The following is a 21,721-nucleotide window of genomic DNA, read 5'->3' as shown; positions in this document are numbered from 1 at the left end:
CTTCTTATAAGGACACCAGTCCTTATAAGGGGCCTTAGGGCCCCACCTGGATGACCTCGTTTCACCTTAATTACCTATTTAAAGGCCCTGTCTCCAAAGCATTCACATTAGGTGTTAAGGTTTCAACATAGGAATTTCGAGTTGTGGGGAGGGATAAAATTCAGTCCTTAACAGAGGTATAGCTCCTGGAATAATTAAACTTGCAAACAATAGCAACGGCACTTTAGGGCAGGAGCATGACCCTAAGCCATGGTTTCTCAACCTGGCACCATTGCCATTTTAGGATGAATAATTCTTTGTGCTGGGGGCTATCCTACACAGTGCAAGATGTTTAGCAACATCCCTGAGATTCACCCACCAGATATCAATAGTGCTCCCCTCTCCTAGTGTGAGAACAAAAGTGTTTACAGACATTGGCAAATATTCCCTGTGAGGCAAAATCACTCCTGGTGGATATTGCTGTAAGCACAGGGTTTCTCTCTTTCAGCAGGAACAAAGTGTAGAAGGACAGATTTCCTCCACAAAAGCTTCATAAGTTTAAATAGGCCATAAATACCCTTGAGCTCTCTTAGCAGTCGCTTCAAGTTTCTGTCACCCTTGTGTGTGTGTGAGTAGATTATATATATATATATATACATGTTTTGGGAATTTACACATTTCACTTTTAGGATTAACAGGTTCCCACAGGTTTATTAGCCTTGGTATGAGAGAGTCTGCTTTTCTACTTATGTTAAACTTACCATCTTCAAAGTTTAAAAGACTCTCCCTGTTGTGTATTTCAGGATTTGGTAAACAAGATTAATGTAGTCTGACTTTTTCCAAGATTATAGACTTGCACCATATATGCTGTCTACAGTGGACATCTTTTATTCCTCTCATAGTGACCACCCCATTCCCTAAATTGTTTCTGTTGTTTCTAAAGCTTTGTCATCTCCCTATGTCTTCTCCAAAACTCAGGACCAGTGGTGGAAGGCACTGTAAGAGCAAGTGGGCACACTCCCAGGGGCTGAGCCTGGATGGATAGGGTCAGGAAGGAGGATGGACTTGGAAGGTCACACCAGAGGCACCAGATGATGCGATGGATGAAAAGGCACATTAAAAAGTAATATGTACGTTACAAATGCAACTCCTTTTGTGATAATTATTGTATTAAATTGGGCATTTCTGAGCTTACCCTGTTGTTCTCCAAAGAAGTTGGCTAAGGCTGTTCTTATTTTTTCTTTAACCTTCCTGCCACTCTCAGATCAAATTTATTTGCTACACTAGTGCCAGGTTAATAGTCCTAGAACACAACCATGATCATCTCACCTCCTCTTCAAAAACCTTCACTGTCTCTCCACTGCCTGCAAAGTCCCACATCCTGAGCCTGGCATTGCAGTTGTCTACAGTCTTTCCTCAGCCTAACCTCCCTCTGTGTCCTTACAAACACGCTGTGCTCCAGACAGACTGGACTTTGACATGACATATAAAAAATGTTTTCACATTTTCCCCTTTACACCTTTCAAACCATTTATGGTGCTAGTATGATTCCCTCCTCAATCCCAGAGCTCTCTATTTTGAGGCAGAAAACAAGAGGCCCAGAATCAATTAGCATCAGTTTCCTGCCTTCACTTTCCTATGGCACTAAGTCAAGTCAGATTGGCAAAGCCTTTATAGCTGGTCCCAGCCTGACTCTCCGCCCAAACCTACTTACTAAATCCTCTGGAAATGAGGGCAGTCCCACTCCAGGTTGGCCTCATGAAGACATCTCAGTCCCATCAAACTTCCCCTTGGCTTTGAGACTAATCCACGCTGGCCATGTATACAGTTTTTCCCTAGAATCCGTGTGTGTTTATCCCCTGAAGTTCTATCATGTCCTTGGATTATCACCACACCATTGATGCTGCTTCTGTCTCAAAGGACACTTTGGACTCTGCCTGTCCTTGCCATTGCCTGTCTGGGCAGTAGTCTGCTTAACTCTAAGCCCCAAAGTCCTCCCTTCCCTCCTTGACTAAGTTTCTCAGATTTGTACAGTTTGGTGGCAACAATGCTTCCTACTCAGTTGCTAAGACAGGAGTGACCCTCTGGTGTGGTCTCTGAGATTCTCTAGGGACCTCACAGCCTGGATGGCCTCCTGGGAGTTTGCTGGCCTTACACTGAGCTGCAAACCATGAGAGGAAAGCTATTCAGCCCCTCCAATTAAAGAGATTGCCTCTAAGTCCCCTACAGAGTTCCTCTTTCCTTGTGTCTGAGCGGCTCCTCTGGGTCACGTGTCTTTTGCAGAAGACTAGCAGTGAATTGCCATGGGATTGATAACAGAGCCCTCTGGGCTCAGTGGCCAGCTCTGTCCTTTTCCTTGGTCTGTCTCTGATTATTTACAAACATATGACTTTCTAGCCCCGTCAGGGAGGTTGTCTTTTGGAATGAGAGCTATATAAACAAAAAAGATTAAGAACTTAGTAATGGAGTTAATTTTCACTACGAACGGAGGCAATCCATTTCCTCATGAAACTTTCCAGAGAGCAGGAGATGCAGCTCTCTGAGAAAGGAAGGAAATAGTTCCAGGGAGGGGCTGCTGTTTTCTGGGCCACTTTGCATGAGACGGGAAAGTGAAAGCAGAACCGACGCAACCTCATGGAAGGCTATTTCTGCTGTAAGCACCTACTTCTCCATAGAGAACACTCTCCATGCCCTCGTGGGCCAATGGGCAGTGTGAACTAAGAGTGTTCATTTGTGTCTGGCAGAATATTTCTCAAGAAGGGTCTGGTAGCCGGGCAAGCCACATAGTTGGAGACACTGTTTGAGTGGAAGTAGACCAGTTTTTTCTAGTTGCTTGTTTTCATCAAGCAAGCACCACATATAGGTAAAAAGCAATTTTAAAAACTGATTTTTGGTTTTGAGAAAAGTCAAACGTGTAAAACATTTGTGATTGCATAATAAAGCTGCATGTCTAAGAATATAAATATTTTATAATAGATTAGCTATTACACAAAAACATTGAAATATCTTTTAATTTTTCATTTTGATCAGATGAAGAGAGCCAAAGAAGGAAAGTGAGTGTACAGAAATGGAAAAATAAGTGGATTAATGTTAGAGAAAGAAGAGATATCTAGAAGAATAAAATTGTGGCCCTGAGGAGAGAGGAGGTGGAATGGTTAGATTTTGCTCTCCATTAATAGAAGACCAGGTTGCTGTATTCAAAAGGTCTGGGAAGAAGAAAAGATGTGACAGCTACTAAGCACCTAGTAGATGCCAAGGATTGTTCTTTGCTATGTTAGGCATAATTAGATGACTAAGAATTGAAGCTATACAAATGAATGTTTGATCAAGGAGACATTGTTAGCTGGGGACAGATCCCTAGAGACACTCTGCATTTAGAGATTCCCAGAGGAGCAGAAGCCCCAGAATGAATGATCTAAATGGTGTCAGGAAAATCAGAGGAGTGTGATGTCTTGAAATCTGAATAAGGAGAGATTTCAAGAAAGTGGAATGATCTACTGTGATGAAAGCAGCAGAAAACTCCACGAAGATAAAGATTTGGTGACCTTGGCAATCAATTTCTGTCCCACTGAGGTCATGGACAAGGAAGTCAGACTGCAGTGGGGCTGAGAATGAGTGGGAGGGGAGGAAGAGGAAACACAGAAGTGTAACATTTTCTTTAAGGAACATGGGAAGAGTAAAGAAGAGAGATGAGGGTGGAAGCTAGGGAGATGAGAAGAGCATTAGGGACAAGGAAGATTTGAGCCTAAATTCTAAACTGAAGGGAAGGATCTGGCAGCAGGGGGCTGATTAGAGTTAACAGAGAGATAGAAGGGAGGACAGCTGAGACAAGCTCCCAGTGGAGGCAGGAGTGAAGGTCTCGAGCGCATAACTGGAGGTCAGGGTTAGCCTGGAGCAGGAAGAGTCCCAGCCTCTGAGACTTGAGGAAGAAGAAGAAAGAGAAGCCAGGGTCTCCAAATGGTCAGAATGTCGCTGATGAAGGGTGTGCCTGACCAATTTTCTTGATGAAGTAAGAGCCAAGGAATTCCTGCTGCTATGTAGAACTGAATGTGGAGTGAGAGGAGAGTGAGAAGGTTTGGAACTTTCATAAGGAGACTCAGGTAATTAATTAATTGATCAGTCAATCAATTAAATGGTTTGCTGCCTCTTTTCTCTTTCTATCAATTCAAGTCAATCCTGCTTTCACCGGGCTCCAAGGCAAAAACTGTGCCTGCTTGCCATTAATCATAGATAAGGCACAACCCTATTACATTAGCAGGACATCTGCGGCTTTCACAATTTGACACCAGCCTGTTTCCTAAGCCTCGTCTCCTCCGGCTCCTCGTTTACTTGGCCATGCAGCAGTCCCCTACCCACCATATGCTTTGAGGCCTCTGTGCCTTTGCCCAGGCCATCTTCTCTCCTTGCAAGGCTCTCATCCTCTTCTCCGCATCAGTAGACTTGTATTTATCCTCCAAGGCACAGTTCAAATGTCATCTTCTCTCTAGCTTCTCCTACCTAGGGCAGAATTAAGAATTCCCTTTTGTGTATTACACAACAATTTATTTATTGTTGTTATAGCAAACATGGGAAATTGCTATTTCAAATACATGGTGTCAGAAGCTGCTTTCATATTCTGGAGATGTAATTAATCTCAAGGAGGAAATTGACTTTTGATTTAGAAGAACACGTTAATGCGCCATTTCATTATAAATGAAATACCCAAAGCTTGTATAGACAGAAGTAACATGTTTCTATGAAGCATATGGGGATATATGTTATTATAAAAACATCAATTTACTAGAGGTCTTAATGTTTTCCTTTTGCACTTCTTTAGATGTGACCTTATGCCTATTCACCCAGGGGAAAATTTGGATTTTTATCACAGAAGACCAAAAGCAAACAATATTCCAAAACAGAATATTGACAGCTATATCAAAATCATAGTCTTAAAAATTAGACATTGGTAAGAGAAAAGGGAGTTTCTAAATTTACAAAAGTCTAGGTCCTTAGAGCTCTCTGCTGGGGATTCATTCTAGACTGAGATCACCTCTTTTGGGAGGTGGGCACACACTGGCCACTTCTGTGTTCCCGAGATCTTAGAAACACCAGAACCCTCTCCTCTCAACCCTGTGCTACCTCCACATGGCACTAGAGCCCACAGGATCTACCTTGGATCTACAGCTTGGATCTACCCACACACATTCTAGAGTCTCACGGGATCTTCTAGGGATATCCCTGGTCTGATAAAGAGACACTGCCTGTGGATATTTTCCTTTGCTATCCCAATTGCACTCTCTGTTTTTGTGAGGACACTTGGGAAGATGAAAAACACTCTGTCACCATTATCATCTTCTCCCTGTGTCACCAACATCTGACAAATCGAACATTACTTATAAGCTACTATGAAAACAAAAGGAAAGGCAAATTAACCAAACATTTTCAGAAGTCTTCAAAAGTTGTAAAAACCATTCAATTCAATATAAAAGGACAAAAACTTTAAAGTCAAGTTTTTGGCAAATTGATAAAATTGGAGAATTGATGATTTGATGTATTAATTTCTGATTAGTTGATGGGTTGATTTTAGTGAGTTGACGTGCAGTAAATTGGTGTTCAGGATGGTCATGGAGAGGCTTGAACTGGCCTGGAGCCAGGGGCCACAGCCCAGAACACACGGGCCCAGGATCAGGCTGCAGCCTCGCCAAACTGGAAGGATGTGAGTAGGAGCAGAGCCACGCTGGGGCCACCAGCAGGCAAGGTGGCTGAGCCCCACTGCCTTCGTCAGGGATAATCGATCGCAGATTAGACCAGACACGGAAATGTTGGCGAGCGATGGGGACAGGCCAAGGAACTGGGGGCAGAGAACCATCAGAAAAGAGAAAAAATGCCACCTAGACCCAGCTTCCCACAGCCAGCACGCTCTGTAAGTTCATCCTCTGCCCCAGGATGTCATTCCCAAAAGTGGGAGGGGGAGGGGGAGGAGAAGAAACCGTGAAAGATTGTGCCTTTCCCAGAAGACATTTGAAGTTTTTCAAAAATACCTCTTTTAAACAGGAAGGGCTGTATCTATGCCTTTCGATGGCCAATTTTGGGGTTTTCCTACCATCATTTGGAATTGTTGCTCCAGAGTGTAATGAGACCAGTTATATATTTTTAAAGTTACTTTTCTTTTCACAAATAAGTTTTAATGTATAAATTTCAAACTATCTGCAGATATAAAGGAAGAGTGATTTTAGCTTAGAATTTCCCAGGAGACAGAGGTTGGAACTCTGGCATTTAGAGAAGTCAGGAGACGGGAGGGGAAAGTTCTAAGGGAAGTGAGCAGTTCCCAGCCAAAGGGCAGAAGTCCAGAGTTTGAAAAGTGATGGCCAGCAAGAAATCTGCTGTGCTGGGGAGCTGCCCCCAAATGACCACAACAGTCTGCCCAGGGCAGGAGGCTGGTGCAGGAGATGCCATCAACTCCATACGTAAGCACACATTTGCATCACTTCTCTGTCCAGGAATTATCAGACATTCTGGTGACAGCAGTGAGCCATTTGAATTCCTGCAATTAGACAGGCACTTGAAACTGCTTAATTACTAGGGAAAGGATTGCCCCAGAAAGTTGCAGGCCACATGAACATTTATATTGCACATTAATGGACCTTCTCCTTTTTCCACCACGTATTTAGTTCTGTGTACAGACTTCCAAGACAGCCATTCTTGCTGGCAGGAACCATAATTGTGGTCCCAAAGCCTAGCACGGCACTTAAAGCAAAATAGATTAAAACAGAGCGATGCACCAGCAAACAGTCAGATCTAAGGTCCAGAATGGAAAAATTCAATGGTAAGGTCGCCCTCTGGTGGAATATCTAGGTAGTAACAGGAAAGGACTTGAAGACTCTGGCAAGCTGGCTACTTAAATGTAAAAATCTCAGAAAAGGAGCCAGTGGCCAACTGGTAGCCAACCAAGAGCACCCAGAGCAGCGCTGTCCAGTAGAAATATAATGGGAGCCTCTTAATTCAATTTCAAATTTTCTAGTAGCTACATTTAAAAATCAATAAGAAACAGGTGAGATTAATCTAATACATATTTTAAACCGCAAATATACAAAAAATTGCAAACTGAATATTAATTAATATAGAAATTACTGAGATTATGTATATACATTTAATTAAGTCTTCAAATCCCAGGGCATTTTATACTTAGAGTATTTTTTTGGCTTAATAGCTACAGGTGGCTGGCGGCTACTGCACAGGACAGCACGGTCCTTGAGGAAGGGGATCATGTCCTGCTCTTCTGTGCTCCCAGAGCAGCACACAGTGCCTAAGTCACATCAGGTGTCCTATAAACATGTATTTAATGAAGAATATCCCCTAACACCTACCTGAACTTGTCATGCTCCAAAGAACATGACAGATACAACTTTACCTCAAAGTCAGCATTTTAGACAATTTAGAACAACTGGATTTGTGTCATTTTTAAAGGACACTTTAGTAAGTTTTTGTCGAATCTGTGTTTGCCTCATTATTAGACTCTAGTCCCAATAACAGTACCTCTCCCTAGAGTCAGGGTTATCCACTTTATTCACTTTTATTTGTTATCATTGACTTATTTATTTAATAACGTGCTAGCGTTTAGGGGGAAAAGGAAGATTGTGTAACAAAGATTCAATCATCCATGATCCCTTCTTACAGGCCCTTTCCATCTAGGAGGGAATGTGGACCATACATATACATTCCAAGAAAACAAATAATGAGGAAGCCCTGGTGAGACTGAAAGGTGTTCTGAACTGGGTTGCTTGCTGGCTGTGGCTATGAGAAGGTTCCTGGAACCTTCTGCTCTTGCCTCCCCGGTGTTGGCCTTGAGCAATCACTGCCTGCTCCCTGCTGCAAAAAACGATGGCAAGATCCTGATTGCCTGTCCAGCTGTTGAGGGGTGGGTGAGAAAATCCAACTGAAATCCTGCTGGAGTGGGAGGAGCTGGGGACTGCCCTAGTCATTGCCTCCTCTGCCACCCCAGCTATCAGTGCTCCCTACACCTCCTAGTGCTCCCACCCTGAAGTCCTGACCTGAAGTGACACCCAAAGGGTAGTGACTATGGTTTTGCGCTGGCCTAGGACTCCAGCTGGCCCTCCTTTCTCTTTACACACATGACACTAACACAGATGGCCACTAGTGGGTCAAAATAATGCCTTTAGGGAGTGCCGACACCTCAAAAGAAAAACAGCAAACAGGACCATCTATGTCCTTGAAAGAAGTGGTAGAAAATATAGACCAGCCGCTTAAAATGAGCATTATAAGTGCACTTTAAAAGTCAGAAGCTATTATAATATGAAAAAATAGAGAATATAGGGAAAACACCTAGAAGTTCTAGGTGTAAAAAATATATATAATAGTCAAAGTAAAAGCCACATTAATGGGATAAATAGTGGGAGAGATGCAACTGAAAAACAAAACAGAAAGATGGAGGACTACACTGAGGAGCTAGTTCAGAACAAAAGAGGGAAGAATTGAGAAGTCATCAATAGAAAAGTCAGGGGAAAAGGAGGAGAGAATTATCCAAATATAGATTATATGAGTTTCACAAAGACAAAAAATAGAGAGAGGAGAAAAATAGTTAAAGAAATAAAAAGATGAATTCCCAGAATTAAAAGATAGAGAAGATCCATAATGTCTTACAGAGAGAAGGAAAAACCCACTCTAGACACACTAGCAAAATTTTAAAATCTCAAAGACAATGAGAAAATTCTAGAAGATTCCAGCATGAAAGACTGACATGGGATTTTCTAACTGTGACACTGGATGCAAAAAAAAAATTTGGAATGATGTTATTTAGAATATTAAAGGGAAAAAACTTCAAATAGTATGTAATACACAGCTAAACTTTATTCAAAAGTGCTGGTATAATTTTAAAAAATTATCAAGCATACAAGACTTTAGAAGGTTTGCTATGCAAATTCCCACATCTGAAAGGTTTTGGAAGAAGAATTCTAATCAGAGAACGCATTCTAGAAGGTGCCAAAAGATATGAAAAGTAATGTTGACCAAATAATTTGGTGAAGGAGAAAATATGTGAATAAATTTGAAAGCATGCTAAAGTTCTTATCCAGTCAGAGGGAAGATGGAGAAGGTATCGGTAACACTTAAAAAAAAAAAAAGGCAATGAAGATTAAAAAAGAAAACTTGGCCGGGTGTGATGGCTCACGCCTGTAATCCTAGCAGTTTGTGAGGCCAAGCCAGGCAGATTGCCTGAGCTCAGGAGAATAAGCCTGGGCAACACAGTGAAACCCCGTCTCTACTAAAATACAAAAAAAAAAAAAAAAAAAAAAAATAGCCAAGCATGGTGGCATGCACCTGTAGTCCCAGCTACTCGGGAAGCTGAGGCAGGAGAATCGCTTGAACCTGGGAAGCAGAGGTTGCAGTGAGCCAGCCCAGATCATGCCACTACACTCCAGCCTGGCAACAGAGCGAGACTCCGTCTCAAAAACAAACAAACAAACTTTAAAAAATAGAAATATTGAAATAAATAAGGTATTACAAACAAGCCCAAGTGCATCAATATTCACAATAAACACAATCAGAATGCAGCAAAGACAGTGCCATGTGCTCACCAAACCATTATATCTTCCTGCACACATAGGTAACGTACATTTTTCCATCCCCATGCGCCTATGTGGGGTCATCGTTTACTTCTTGCCAATGGAATGTGAGCAGAGATGGCAAATAGTTTCTGGTCCAAAACCATGGAAACAATGTGCCTTTCCCAGGTTCTCTCTCCTACCTGCAAAGCTAGGAGTTCATGAAGTGCTTTTCAATAATAGAGATGCAAAGTGGAGCTTAGCCACCTTGAGGCATGTTTTGGAAAAGAGCTACAGAGTGCCCAACCTGCCTTGAACTACACGTGGCTAAAAAATAAACCTGTGTTTTGTTAAACCACTGAGGCTTCAGTGTTTGTCTCTTGCAGAAACAAGTTTGCTCACTTTGACTACCATATGAATTGAACATAGGTTAGAAGACAGAGATCGTCAGATTGAATCAGAAGCAAAAATCTATATTTATGACATTTCAAGGGCTACATCTAAAGCATAAGTACAAAGGAAGAGTAAAAACAAAAGAGTAGAAAAAGATACAGTGAACAAATACCCAAAGACAGCTGTAGAACTTACTACTATCAGACAAGACAGAGTAGGACAGAAAGATTCTCAGGACAAATTGGGAAAAGGCTCAGTTCACCAAGACTGTAATAATTCCCAAGAGTAAACACCTTAATAACCTAAATGCAGAGAGGGCAAAAGTTGATTTAAAAATTAGAAACAAGTTGAAAAACCTACAGTCACAGTTAGAGATTTAAATATACCATTCATAGGCCAGGAATTGTGGGGCATGCCTATAGTCCCAGCTACTCTGGGAGGCTGAGGCAGGAGGATCGCTTAAGCCCAGCTGTTTGAGGCTGCAGTGAGCCATGATTACTTCACTGCCCTCCAGCCTGAGCAACAGAGCAAGGCCCTGTCTCTAAAAAATAAATAAATAAATGCACCACTCTTAGTTATGTATAGGTCAGTCCAAAGATAAAGAAAACCATAATAAATTAGAATGACAAAATCCACATACTTGATCCAATAAACATGTACATGTATAAAATTCTGCATCACATTTATTAGAGCCCATGTGAAATATTTACAGAAGTTCACCACACTCCAAGCCATAAAGGATTATCATGTAATTAAATTATAAGTTAATAACAAAAAACATACTTTAAAAAATCTATGTATGTTTTCAAATTAAAAAAACACCCGATACTCGACTGTTATTAACCAAAGAAGCAAAATTCTTTATCATGAGTTTTTCATGGCTTTCCCATCTTTCATCTCATGGCTCCAGCTCCCACCTCACTTGGGGAGAGGTGAAGGTGGTAAGGGTCCTAACCAGGGCAGGACCAAAGCAGTGAAGACACTGTTCATTCATGCGCAGATATCTCCTAGGCACCTATTATGTGCTAGGCATTTCGTAGACACTGTGGACTAGAAACAAAAAAACTAAGATTAGGGCTCCCCATAAACTGGGCCATGCAAATCAATTACTAGCTGTCATTTGATTAATTTGAAGTCAGAAGCTGTGTCTGCCCCACTTAAAATAGGCATCCCTTATTCATTGAGGAAAGAGCATTGGAGCAGGTTTTACCAGTCCACAGACTACCCGAGAACCACCTGGGGAGCATGCTGAAAACACAGGTTCCCTGGCCCTGCCTTGGAAAGGCTAATCTAACCCATTAAGTAAAGAGGAAACTCAGGAACACATAGTATAACGAACCCCCCAGGTGATTCTCATTTGGAACCAGAGACCCGCATGATTTCCTAGCTCCTTCCAAGTTGAAAATCATCGATTTCACGGTCTTTGACACATGGCCTAATTTGGTTAGATTTCTCTTTACACAGACGTTAGCTTTACGTTGTTGTTGTTTTGTTTTGTTTTGTTTTTTTAATATATATACTGGACTAAATTCTCCCAGTGCCTCTTATTAGCCGAGCCCAACCAGAAGCCAAAGGCAAGGGTGATGCCGTCCTCCAGCCTGTGTCAGCCTGGAGGAGGTGCCCGGGTCCTGGAGGGACCAACAGAGAGGACCAGCACCTCTGCCCTCCTCGGGGAGTCCACGGGAGCTCTTTACACTTTTCTTTAGACCAAACAACTCCAACAATTACACATTTTTTCTTACACAATGAAATTAAATAATAATAAAAGAAAAATAAAATAACATATTTGAAAGTGATTTAAAGTTTTAAGAGGTTTTTATTCCATTGTGTAGCCAATGTTTTCCTTTTAAAGATTATTGGTAAAGTTTATTTTACTTTCTAACTCAAAATTTGTCCACGGAAACTTCTTGGGAAAGTAGGATTCCCTGCATCGCAGATCGACATAGAGAGGATTTGTTGGAGCTCAGCTGCGCGGTGCTCTGACGGCCTTTTCTCTCTCTTCAGGGGGTCCCTTCTTGAAGGACGTGGTAATAGTTGGTCCAAGCCCCTCCCATCCTCCAAAACTTCCTTTGGCCTCTCCTGCGGGCCCAGTGAATCCTTCCACCTTCTCACCCCGGCTCTTTCCCTCTTTACCCAGCAACAGATACATTCACTCAGAGAATTTCTGTGATTGGCTGAAGACAGCAGGGGTCGCCCCCGTCCTCGAATCTGTTTTCTTCTTCTTTACCTCCGCCTTGTTCCTGTCCTCACCACACGGACTGAGACTGATTTGATTAAAGCACCAGAGTGTAATGGCCCTCAGAGCAGGGCTGATCCTGGGGTTCCACACCCTGATGACCCTCCTGAGCCCGCAGGAGGCAGGGGCCACCAAGGGTGAGTGCGAGGGCGAGGAGGGTGCGGCGGGGAGCAGAGATTTACGGAGTTGGGTTACATGAGGAGGTGGCATGGAGGATGCTTGTTCCTCTCGCTCTCTGGTTTATGGGCAACTTCCTTCACCAAGAGACACCCAATCCCCCTCATCTCTGTCACATCCACTCTGGACCTAAATGAAGATGCAGCTCGGTCAGCTGCGCAGGTGCCCCAGTCAGCCTTTGCTGACGTTCAGATTTCTCCTCATTCCTTCCTCCTTCCTGAGACCCAAACCTCCATCCAACAGATGCCAGCAAGCACCCTGATTTCTCTACCACCCCTGGCCTGGAATGTGCCCGATCAAGTCCAGTTCTGTTGCAGTATTTATGCCCATGCCGGTAGTTAACTATTTACCTGTCTTTGTTCTTCGGGAGACATGAGCTGGGGTGCGGGTCTACAGATGGTTCATCTTTTTTTTCTTTTATTTCCCTGGCCCACCATTGTGCTGGGTGCATGCTAGTTCCTCAATAACTGTTGCTCAAACAACTTCATAGAGTTCTACAAGAATTAAAACTTAATCACTAACTTCCAGAAAACTAGACAACAGTTATGGAAGAGCCACACTCAGTCATAATGCTCTGAGATGGAGGAATTGGGACATGAACCTTGACTTCTGACTCCTCGTCCAGTGCTCTTTGTAATGCCTTGAGTTTCCTCTTCCTATCCCCTTGGTCTCTGGGTCACTAACCTTAATTCTTACCCCTGCCAGCCGTGGCCTGTTTCCCCTCACACCCACCTGCACTGCATCTCTGTGCAAAGCTCCACTACTCTCCTGTCCTTAATCATTCCTCCTCATCCCACCCCCACAGTCCCACCAGCTCACAACACAGGGCCTGACAACACAGCCAGAGCAGATGACCACAGCCAAGATTTAAATTCTGGAACCCCAAGCATGATTTTAGGCAGTCCCTCCTCTTCCCATCCTGATATGCCAGACTGCACTGTCTCTGTGCCGACTGCAGTGTGCTGGGATGAGCCTCTTTCTTCCTGTTCTCTCTCCCTTTCTCTCTCCCAGGGCCAGCCCAGTGTCAGAACAGGACTCTGTCCCCACACAGAACCCAGGACGGGGCCCAGGCTCAGGGACTCAACAATCACATATTGTGGATGAGACAGACACATTTTTTTCTCTCTCCTTGACCCTGAACTCGCCAAACACAGCTGACCACATGGGCTCCTACGGACCCGCCTTCTACCAGTCTTACGGCGCCTCGGGCCAGTTCACCCATGAATTTGATGGGGAACAGCTGTTCTCTGTGGACCTGAAGAAAAGCGAGGCCGTGTGGCGTCTGCCTGAGTTTGGCGACTTTGCCCGCTTTGACCCGCAGGGCGGGCTGGCCGGCATCGCCGCAATCAAAGCCCATCTGGACATCCTGGTGGAGCGCTCCAACCGCAGCAGAGCCATCAACGGTACCGGCCCTCCCTCTGCCCACCCAGTCAGGCGGGAAGGTCCAGAGAAACTTCCTCCCAGTTCCTAGGCTCCCATCACTCTGGGGCGCGCTCTCAGCGCCCGCGCCTGTCATGCCCTGTCCCTTTCTTTCCCAGGAGGCTCCAGGTCTTCCCAGACCCCTTTGGCACCCCTCTCCTTGAGGAATGACACCTCTCACCCGGACTCCCGCCCAGGGACCAGTCAAATATAGGAGCTCCTGGCATCCCCACTCCCTCCCCAGTCTCCTCTCTCCCTCTGTTTCCCTCCTCTCCTGCCCCAGTGGATACCCCAGAGCATCCTCTGCCCACAGATGGCTACAAAGGGGGAATGTCCCTTAATCCCAGTCCTAGTAAGGCCCTGGGGTGAGGGATGAGCCTGTGGACTCAGGGCCCATTCCTCCTAGTGCCTCCACGGGTGACCGTGCTCCCCAAGTCTCGGGTGGAGCTGGGCCAGCCCAACATCCTCATCTGCATTGTGGACAACATCTTCCCCCCTGTGATCAATATCACCTGGCTGCGCAATGGCCAAACTGTCACTGAGGGAGTGGCCCAGACCAGCTTCTATTCCCAGCCTGACCATTTGTTCCGCAAGTTCCACTACCTGCCCTTCGTGCCCTCAGCCGAGGACGTCTATGACTGCCAGGTGGAGCACTGGGGCCTGGATGCACCACTCCTCAGGCATTGGGGTACGGAGCCCCCTCCCCATGCACCCTCCTGGCCCCAGGTTTCCTTTACTCTAGAATCCTTTCATATACCACCAACTCCTTCCTTTCTCTCCTAGAGCTCCAGGTGCCTATTCCACCACCAGATGCCATGGAGACCCTGGTCTGTGCCCTGGGCCTGGCCATCGGCCTGGTAGGCTTCCTCGTGGGCACCGTCCTCATCATCATGGGCACATATGTGTCCAGTGTCCCCAGGTGCAGAGGCCCCGGGAGTCTGGGGGGTGGGGGAGGAAAGTGGATGACTCTGAACAGGACGTGGGTGGAGAATCAGAGATTCTGTTGTGGGGAAAGAAGTCAGGAAAGAAATGGGCAGGGAGAAAAGAAGCAGAGGTGGGGTGAGAGAGTGAGGTTTTGGGGGAGGTGGGCACTCAGAGATAGGATCCCAGCATATTGAAATTGAGCAACCTCGATCGTATGTTTTCTGCTATTTTAGGTAATGATCCTTCTGAGAGAAATGACTTGTGGGAGACACCCTGCATATCCTCATGGGTTTGTGACAGCCCCTGCATGCTCAGTGCCTTTTAAGTGCATCCCGCTGTGCTGACTTTGAGTGGGATCAACATCTGTCCTACGGGTCCCCTCTTTTTTGGCCCCAGTATTCATGGCAGGGTTTGTTGGACACCTACTAGCTTCCCTTCCCATTCAACACACACACACATTCTTGCTCTACCCAAAGCTCTGGCTGGCAGCACTAAATGCTTTGGTGGTGTTTGCACTGTGTCCTTTTTAGGCCTTGGCCAGTTCTTCCAGGGGTGAGGCATGTGGTGCTGGGGATTGGCAGCCGTCCTGGGGCCCACACAAGTGTGCTCCATTTGGCCCATTGTGTGTTACTTTGTGAATGAGCCATTTCACATGGACTTCATGAAATTTGCCTCCTGAGTTCAGGTTTACCCTGAAAGGGATGCAGATTATCCTGTTCCTCATGACCCCCTCAGCTAACAACAGTTCTGAAGGGTGCTGGGACAGGACAGGCTCATGGGGACTCCACTCCTGCCTGGGTTTACTCTGTATGAAGAGGCCACTGGTATCCTGCCATGATGTTATCTCCTTTTTCTACTTTCCCTAGAGTCCCATGCATGATAAAGAGAGGCACAAGGCTTGGATAAGGTGGCCACTTCCCTCAGTGGAGTCAGTCATGTTAGGTAGGAGGTGGTAGAGTCGGTCTGCAAGGTATCTCGTAAGAGGGGAGGTCCACCTAGACACACTCTAAATATGTGGCCTAGAAGATTTTGGTCTACTTTTCTGTGAACAAAATTTAAAACATACAAAGAGATAAATCACCATACCACATAGTTTATGTCAAGACCAAAATGAGCAATACAGATCACGGTTTTCAAACCAGAATGCACATAAGAACTGCTTGGGATCCTTTTAAAAGTATAGGCATTGGCCTGGTGCAGTGGCTCATTCCTGTAATCCCAGCACTTTGGGAGGCCAAGGGGACAGGACTGCTTGAGGCCAAGAGGTGGAAACCATCTTGGGCTACATAGAGAGACCCCATCTCTAAAAAGAAAGATTTAAAAATTAACCAGGCATGGTGGCTCGCACCTGTATTCCCAGCCATTCGAGAGGCTGAGGCTGGAGGAATGCTTGAGCCCAGGAGTTCAAGGCTGCAGTGAGCCAAGATTGCGCCACTGCACTCCAGCCTAGGTGACAGAGTGAGACCCTGTCTCTAAATAAATAAATAAATAAAATATAAAAATAACAGTCATCACCCAGACCTACTGAATTAGAATCTCGGGGGTGCAAGGGGCAGCAACAGGGAAGCTGTCTTTTTTGAGATGGGGTCTCACTCTGTCACCAGGCTGGAGTGCCGTGGCATGATCTCAGCTCACTGCAACCTCCACCTCCTGAGTTCAAGCCATTCTCCTGCCTCAGCCTCCTGACTAGCTGGGACTACAGGTGTGCGCCACTACACTCAGCTAATTTTTGTATTTTAAGTAGAGACGGGGTTTCATCATGTTGGCCAGGATGGCCTCCATCTCTTGACCTCGTGATCCACCCACCTTCCCTCCCAAAGTACTGGAATTACAGGCATTAGCCACTGTGCCCAGCCGAGGCTGTCATTTTTAACCGGCTCTGGATGACTCTGATGCAGCCATCCTGGACCTTGGCTGTGGTCTGGTAACTGGAACCCAGTGACGTAATCAGGTGCCATTGGGGGTCATGGGAAAGGGGGATCCCCAAGGTCTGAGGTGGACTAGGAAGGCTTTCTGAAGAACCTGGGTCTGTTAGGGCATCAGCCAATCAAGGTACAAGTAAATAGAGGCAAAATGAGGGTTTGAACTGTGAGCAGTTGGTCCTGGAAAAGAAAGAAACCAAGAGATTATGGGGACTCAATGGGCTTCTTAAGAGAGAATAAGTTGAAATCAATGACTAGAAGACCCTGATGGAAGTGGAGGAGAATCATCTCAGGCAAACTTTTTGTGTGCCAGTAACAGAAACCCTCTTTGTGTGATCACATGCAAAGTATAGGATATTTGCAATATAGCCATGGGGAGGAGTGCAGGGCCCAAGGGTAGATTTTAGCCAGGCCTCCCAGGAACAGAACTCGGATCCGAAAAGCCCAGAGAAGCTAGAGCTGCCCCTCCAACACTCTCGGATCCACATGGTCTGTGTTCTCTAGACCCCCCTGCATGTTAGCGGTGTTCTCTCTCTGTGGACTGACTGTCCTTCTCAGTGAACATGTCCACCCGACAGCTCCTGAGTTTATATCATCTTAACCCTCACAACCCACAGAGGCTGTGTCTCCTAGTCACAGCTTTAAATTACTGGAAAAATAAATGACTGGCCAAACTTGGAGCAGGTGTCCATCCCAGCCCTGTGTAGTTAGAGCAGGAATCAAGATCTCAACACAAATGTGGCTGCCAAGCACTCAGCCCCAGGGCGAGGGGTCAAGTTCTTCTCAGAGAAAGAGGAATAAGTTGGTTCTCAGAAGACATCACAAGATACGTGTGTACCCAACAATCTCTGATCTCTGCTGATCTTTTGCTTAGACGTTAACTTGATGCATCATTGGAAAGGTGTTTCTCTCATCTCTGTCCTAAGGCTTGATAAAGTCATTAAAATTGTGTTCTTTTGACTAAAGAAATATGCTTTTTTTTTTCACTGTTGCATATACTACCCTGAAGTCACTGGAACTTCTAGGAGTAATTCCAGAGCTTTTAGATTTATGCATCTGTGTGTATACTCACATTTGTTTCTAGTCTCAAAGTACGTAGTCTTTTATTTTAAAAAACAAGTTGTCCTCCTGCATTCTTGATCTTTCACTCTCTTTTAGAACAGACATCCAGTAGTCTCCTGTCCTTTGTATCCAAACTCTCCCTTTTTGCAGGGTCACCCTACAAATCATAAGCATGTCATCTCTCCTATATAACAAGAACATCAAATCCTCTGTCTGTCCTTGACCCAGTCTCCCTTCCACCCAAGCTCCTCCTGGTCACGCTCTCTGAGAGTGTCTGCGTGGACTGCCTCCAGATCCCCTCTTCCCATCCACTCTCTTTCGGTTTTAATTTTTAACCAAATTATGTTATAGTTTAAAGAGTCAAATATTTCTACAATATTTGCTACAGAAATACCAGTTTCCAGCCCCCTCTCCCACCATATCCTCACCCTTACAGAAAATAACTTTCAATTGTTCTAATATGTTTTGTTGGTATTAACCTCCCATCTCTAAATAACATGTTTGTGTTGCTACATCTAGATTTTTCAGCTTTAGGCTTTATCTCTTTACCTCCTGCTGTGGAAGAGGGGGATTTAGATTTTTTTCATCCTCAAAGAACATCATGCCCCCTTTCCCATGCCCTTTCTTTTAATGTGACTATATTGTAATTTTTACAATATAGTAAAAGTTACTGTGTTTACTATGTTTCTATCAATATGACCATGTAATGGCAAACCATAGAGCAAGCCATGCTCACTCTTCCTTTTCTAGACGACTTCGTTTTCTCTGGAGTATGTAGTTGTCCTGTTTTCCTTTGTGTGGCTGTATTTGTACTTATTATTAATGAATCACAAAATTCCTCACAGTACAATCAAACACATCAGGTATTCTGTCAATTTTATCACCAGATATAACTCTCCCAGAACCTTCTGTCTGCTCCATTCTTAACTCTTTGCCCTTGATGATACAGCGGTCACTCTGAGATCACTCTTCGCCATCCTCGTCAGGATTTACCTATCCTCCGAGTTGGATCTTCTGCTTCTTGTATCCAGTCATAGCCCTTTTGTGGTCTGCCTTATTTTAATGAGGCACCTCTTCTTTCCACTTCCTGAGAAACAGTGCATATGAGGAAAACTTTTTATGCTTCGTATGTCGGAAAATATATTTATTCTACTCTCACACTTGAATAATAGCTTCCACGGTTATAAAATTCAAGATTGGAAATCATTTCCATCAGAATTTTTAAGGCATTTCTCTATAATCCCTTAGCTTCCTGCGTTATTGTTGATAATCCAAAAGACATTGTGTCATGAAACTTTGTATGTAATCGTTGTTGTTTTTTTCTCTCAGAAGCTTATAGGATATCTGCTTTTTCCCTTCCTCCTTTAAATTCTTATAGGTGCTCCATTACCTACAAGATGAAGACCCTTCTCAAACTGTCCTCAAGGTATTTCTTTTTCTTTTTTTCTTTTCTTTTTTTTTTTTTTTGAGGTAGAGTCTCACTCTGTTACCCAAGCTGGAGTGCAGTGGTGCAATCTCAGCTCACTGCAACCTCTGTCTCCCAGGTTCAAGCAATTCTCCTGCCTCACCCTCCTGAGTAGCTGGAATTACAGGCACCCCCCACCATGCCCGGCTAATTTTATTATTTTTAGTAGAGACCGGGTTTCACCATGTTGGCCAGGCTGGTCTCGAACTTCTGACCTCAGGTGCTCCGCCTGTGTTGGCCTCCCAAAGTGCTGGGATTACAGGCATGAGCCACCGCACCTGGCCTATTTTAACCACATAATAGCTCCTCCTGAAAATGATCAATGCTTAAGTCACAGAAAACTGTTGTCGCATGTTTACTCCTCCCTGCCTTTGCACAAAATATTCTCTGTGCTGGACCTGCCTTCCTCCACCAACCAGTCAAAATTCTACCTGTCCTTCTAGGGTCCAGATTAAATGTCACCTCTTCTGTGAAGCATTTTCAATCCCAGCCCCCAATATGCTGGCCACCCTGTCCCTGCAGTGCATACCACATTCCACCCTGTGTCAGTTGACCGTGCATGAATTTGCCTTTGCCACTAACTGCTCCTCTAAAGCAAGAGAAGGCTGTGTCTTATAGTTCCAACACCCAGAACATAACGGGCATTGAAACACTGTAGAATTCTATTTAATTCAATTTTGTTTGCTTCAAATCCAGCCTGGTCCGACTGTCTGCAGCTGGTTTTAATAACATTGGCTACCGTTTACCCAACACATGCAATGTGCCTGGCCTTAATGCTTTTCACGTGTAGTGGATTTGAATCTTGGTCCAAAAGATTAATAAGATAGTGCACAGAGTGCAAAAAATAGTAAATGTCTTTAAATAATCGAAAATCTGATTCAAAACCTGCTCTTTAAAAAATCTTAAATCTGATTCAAAACCCCTGCCATGAGGCTGGTTTTAAATTCAATCTGTCTTTATTGGGGCTTCTGGTCTCTTACAGTTATTCCAAGGGTCTGCGCCCTGACACAGTGCTGAGGCCTTGGAGAAGCCCCTGTTGTCTTCTCCAGTCCAGACTGTTTACTCCAAGCATGCCTAGGGCTTAACCTGTATGCTCTTTTCCAAGTGGAAGCTCTGCTGCTTCTGCACTAGGCTTGGGGCAGGGAATCTTTAGTGAGGAGTGATCCCCAGTGCCTGGGAGCAGGACTGCAAAGATGCACCATACGGCCAACTTCCCCGTCCCTGGGAGGCCTCCCCACCTGCCTTGGCTGCTGCAAGGAAGCAGGGCTCTTTCAGACCCACAGGCCACTGTGCCTTCCTCAGTTTGGGAGAACCTTCCCCCTTTGCCTGTCAAAGGCATTCCCCTCTCTCTCTCTGGCACAATGTCTGGGACACCTGGCATAATGTCAAGTGAGCTTCAGATTTTGGGAAATCCAAAGCCAGAAGAGGAAAGGCCTTGGCGGTGACATGTGCTATTGTCTTGTGTGACAAACCTAAATACAAACAAAGGAAAAAGAAAAGCATCATTCTGCCATACATGAATTATTTCATTTCTTCCTTATGACCAATCTGCAAGTTAAGTATAATGATTTCATTTTATAAAGAAGGAAGCTAGGATTCAAATTACCTAACTTGCCCAAGGTCAAACAGCTAGGAGGTGGTTGGAAGGTCTGTGTGATGCTAGAGCCCATGTTCTTTCCACTGCACTGTCCTACTCAGCAGCGAATGGAGACCAGCTTGTGAGACATGAGGCAGGATGAACAGGGTCAGACATCAGCATTACTAGCAAATGTGTAGGAGGAGGTATTCCCAACTTTGGGAACAAACTTCTTCTGAGGCTTCAGCAGCAACAGGCTGCAGGGAATGAGGTGAGCTTGAAGAATGACTGGGGATGGAATTACTGAAGAGATTTTCTTCTCCCTCCTGGATCACTCAAAGCACTCCCCCAGTTCAGACTTTCTTTCTTGCTTAGTCTAAATTCCCTCCTGGTCAACAAGACTCTATATGATCTGGCGCTGCATGTGTCTTCATCTTTACTTCCCTCTACTCTTCCTTCTTTCATTAAGCAATAGCCACACTATCTTCCCCAGAATTCTCCTTAACATTAATGCCTCCAATTCATCACCCATTCACAACTCGTGTGGTACCAATTCAGAGAAGCTTCATTGACCAACTTTGCTAAATAAACCACCTATCTCCAGTCTCTCCCTATCATGTTACCCTATTTATCTCTACACACAGATGCCTTTCAATGAATGATGTCCCACTTCTCAGGCTTTCCTTTCTCTCTGACTTCAGAAAAGCTTCCAGACAAGTGATCATGCACGCAGAGGAGCGACTTCACTTCCTCTCCTCTCCTCCTTATGGTTTAGGAGGTTGCTACCTATGACTTGTAATTTGGCTCCATCTTGTGGTTTGCATCCACCCGACCTGGAGCCTGCAAATCTGAGTAAGCCTAAGGTCTCCCAAGGTGGACTCCCCGGCACTTCCATCCACTAGAAACGTTCTGCTGCCTCCTCCCTAGAGTCCCAACACCGCTCTTGAGACCTGGTCAGGTTCCCAGTTGCCCTTTATTCCTTTCCTCGGGCCTTCAGTATATGGATCTGCTTCAGGTACAAGTTCTTAC

General features: G+C 44.7%; 1 protein-coding gene across 8 annotated transcripts; it reads left to right on the top strand.

Moving 5' to 3' along the window:
* The first annotated feature begins 12,127 nt into the window (after positions 1-12,127).
* On the top strand, positions 12,128-17,558 carry LOC100967723 (HLA class II histocompatibility antigen, DO alpha chain). Of its 8 annotated transcripts, none has more exons than XR_008625597.2 (6): positions 12,128-12,284; positions 13,479-13,727; positions 14,150-14,388; positions 14,527-14,662; positions 14,901-14,944; positions 17,200-17,558. XR_008625597.2 is itself a non-coding variant. In XM_055113459.2 (6 exons), exons 1-5 carry the CDS (start codon positions 12,203-12,205, stop codon positions 14,902-14,904), a joined length of 648 nt encoding a protein of 215 aa, XP_054969434.1. In that variant the 5' UTR covers positions 12,128-12,202; the 3' UTR covers positions 14,905-14,944; positions 17,200-17,558. The 8 variants fall into 8 exon arrangements, 6 of the variants coding, with proteins under 6 accessions (XP_054969434.1, XP_024785091.2, XP_014200801.2 ...); XM_055113459.2 differs by having other exon boundaries at positions 14,527-14,600; XM_024929323.4 differs by having other exon boundaries at positions 14,150-14,431; positions 14,527-14,600.
* The last annotated feature ends 4,163 nt before the right edge of the window (positions 17,559-21,721 follow it).

Source organism: Pan paniscus, chromosome 5 (assembly GCF_029289425.2).
Source record: "Pan paniscus chromosome 5, NHGRI_mPanPan1-v2.0_pri, whole genome shotgun sequence".
NCBI classification, from domain to species: Eukaryota; Metazoa; Chordata; class Mammalia; order Primates; family Hominidae; genus Pan; species Pan paniscus.
The sequence above is the reverse complement of the archived record's forward strand: the minus strand, read 5'-3'. Positions and strand labels throughout refer to the sequence as shown.

Coding starts and splice junctions, on each gene's coding strand:
- LOC100967723 (XM_024929322.4), top strand. CDS start 12,203: ATGGCCCTCAGAGCAGGGCTGATCCTGGGGTTCCACACCCTGATGACC. Junction 13,728..14,149: donor CCGCAGCAGAGCCATCAACG/GTACCGGCCCTC, acceptor CATTCCTCCTAG/TGCCTCCACGGGTGACCGTG. Junction 14,432..14,526: donor ACCACTCCTCAGGCATTGGG/GTACGGAGCCCC, acceptor TTTCTCTCCTAG/AGCTCCAGGTGCCTATTCCA.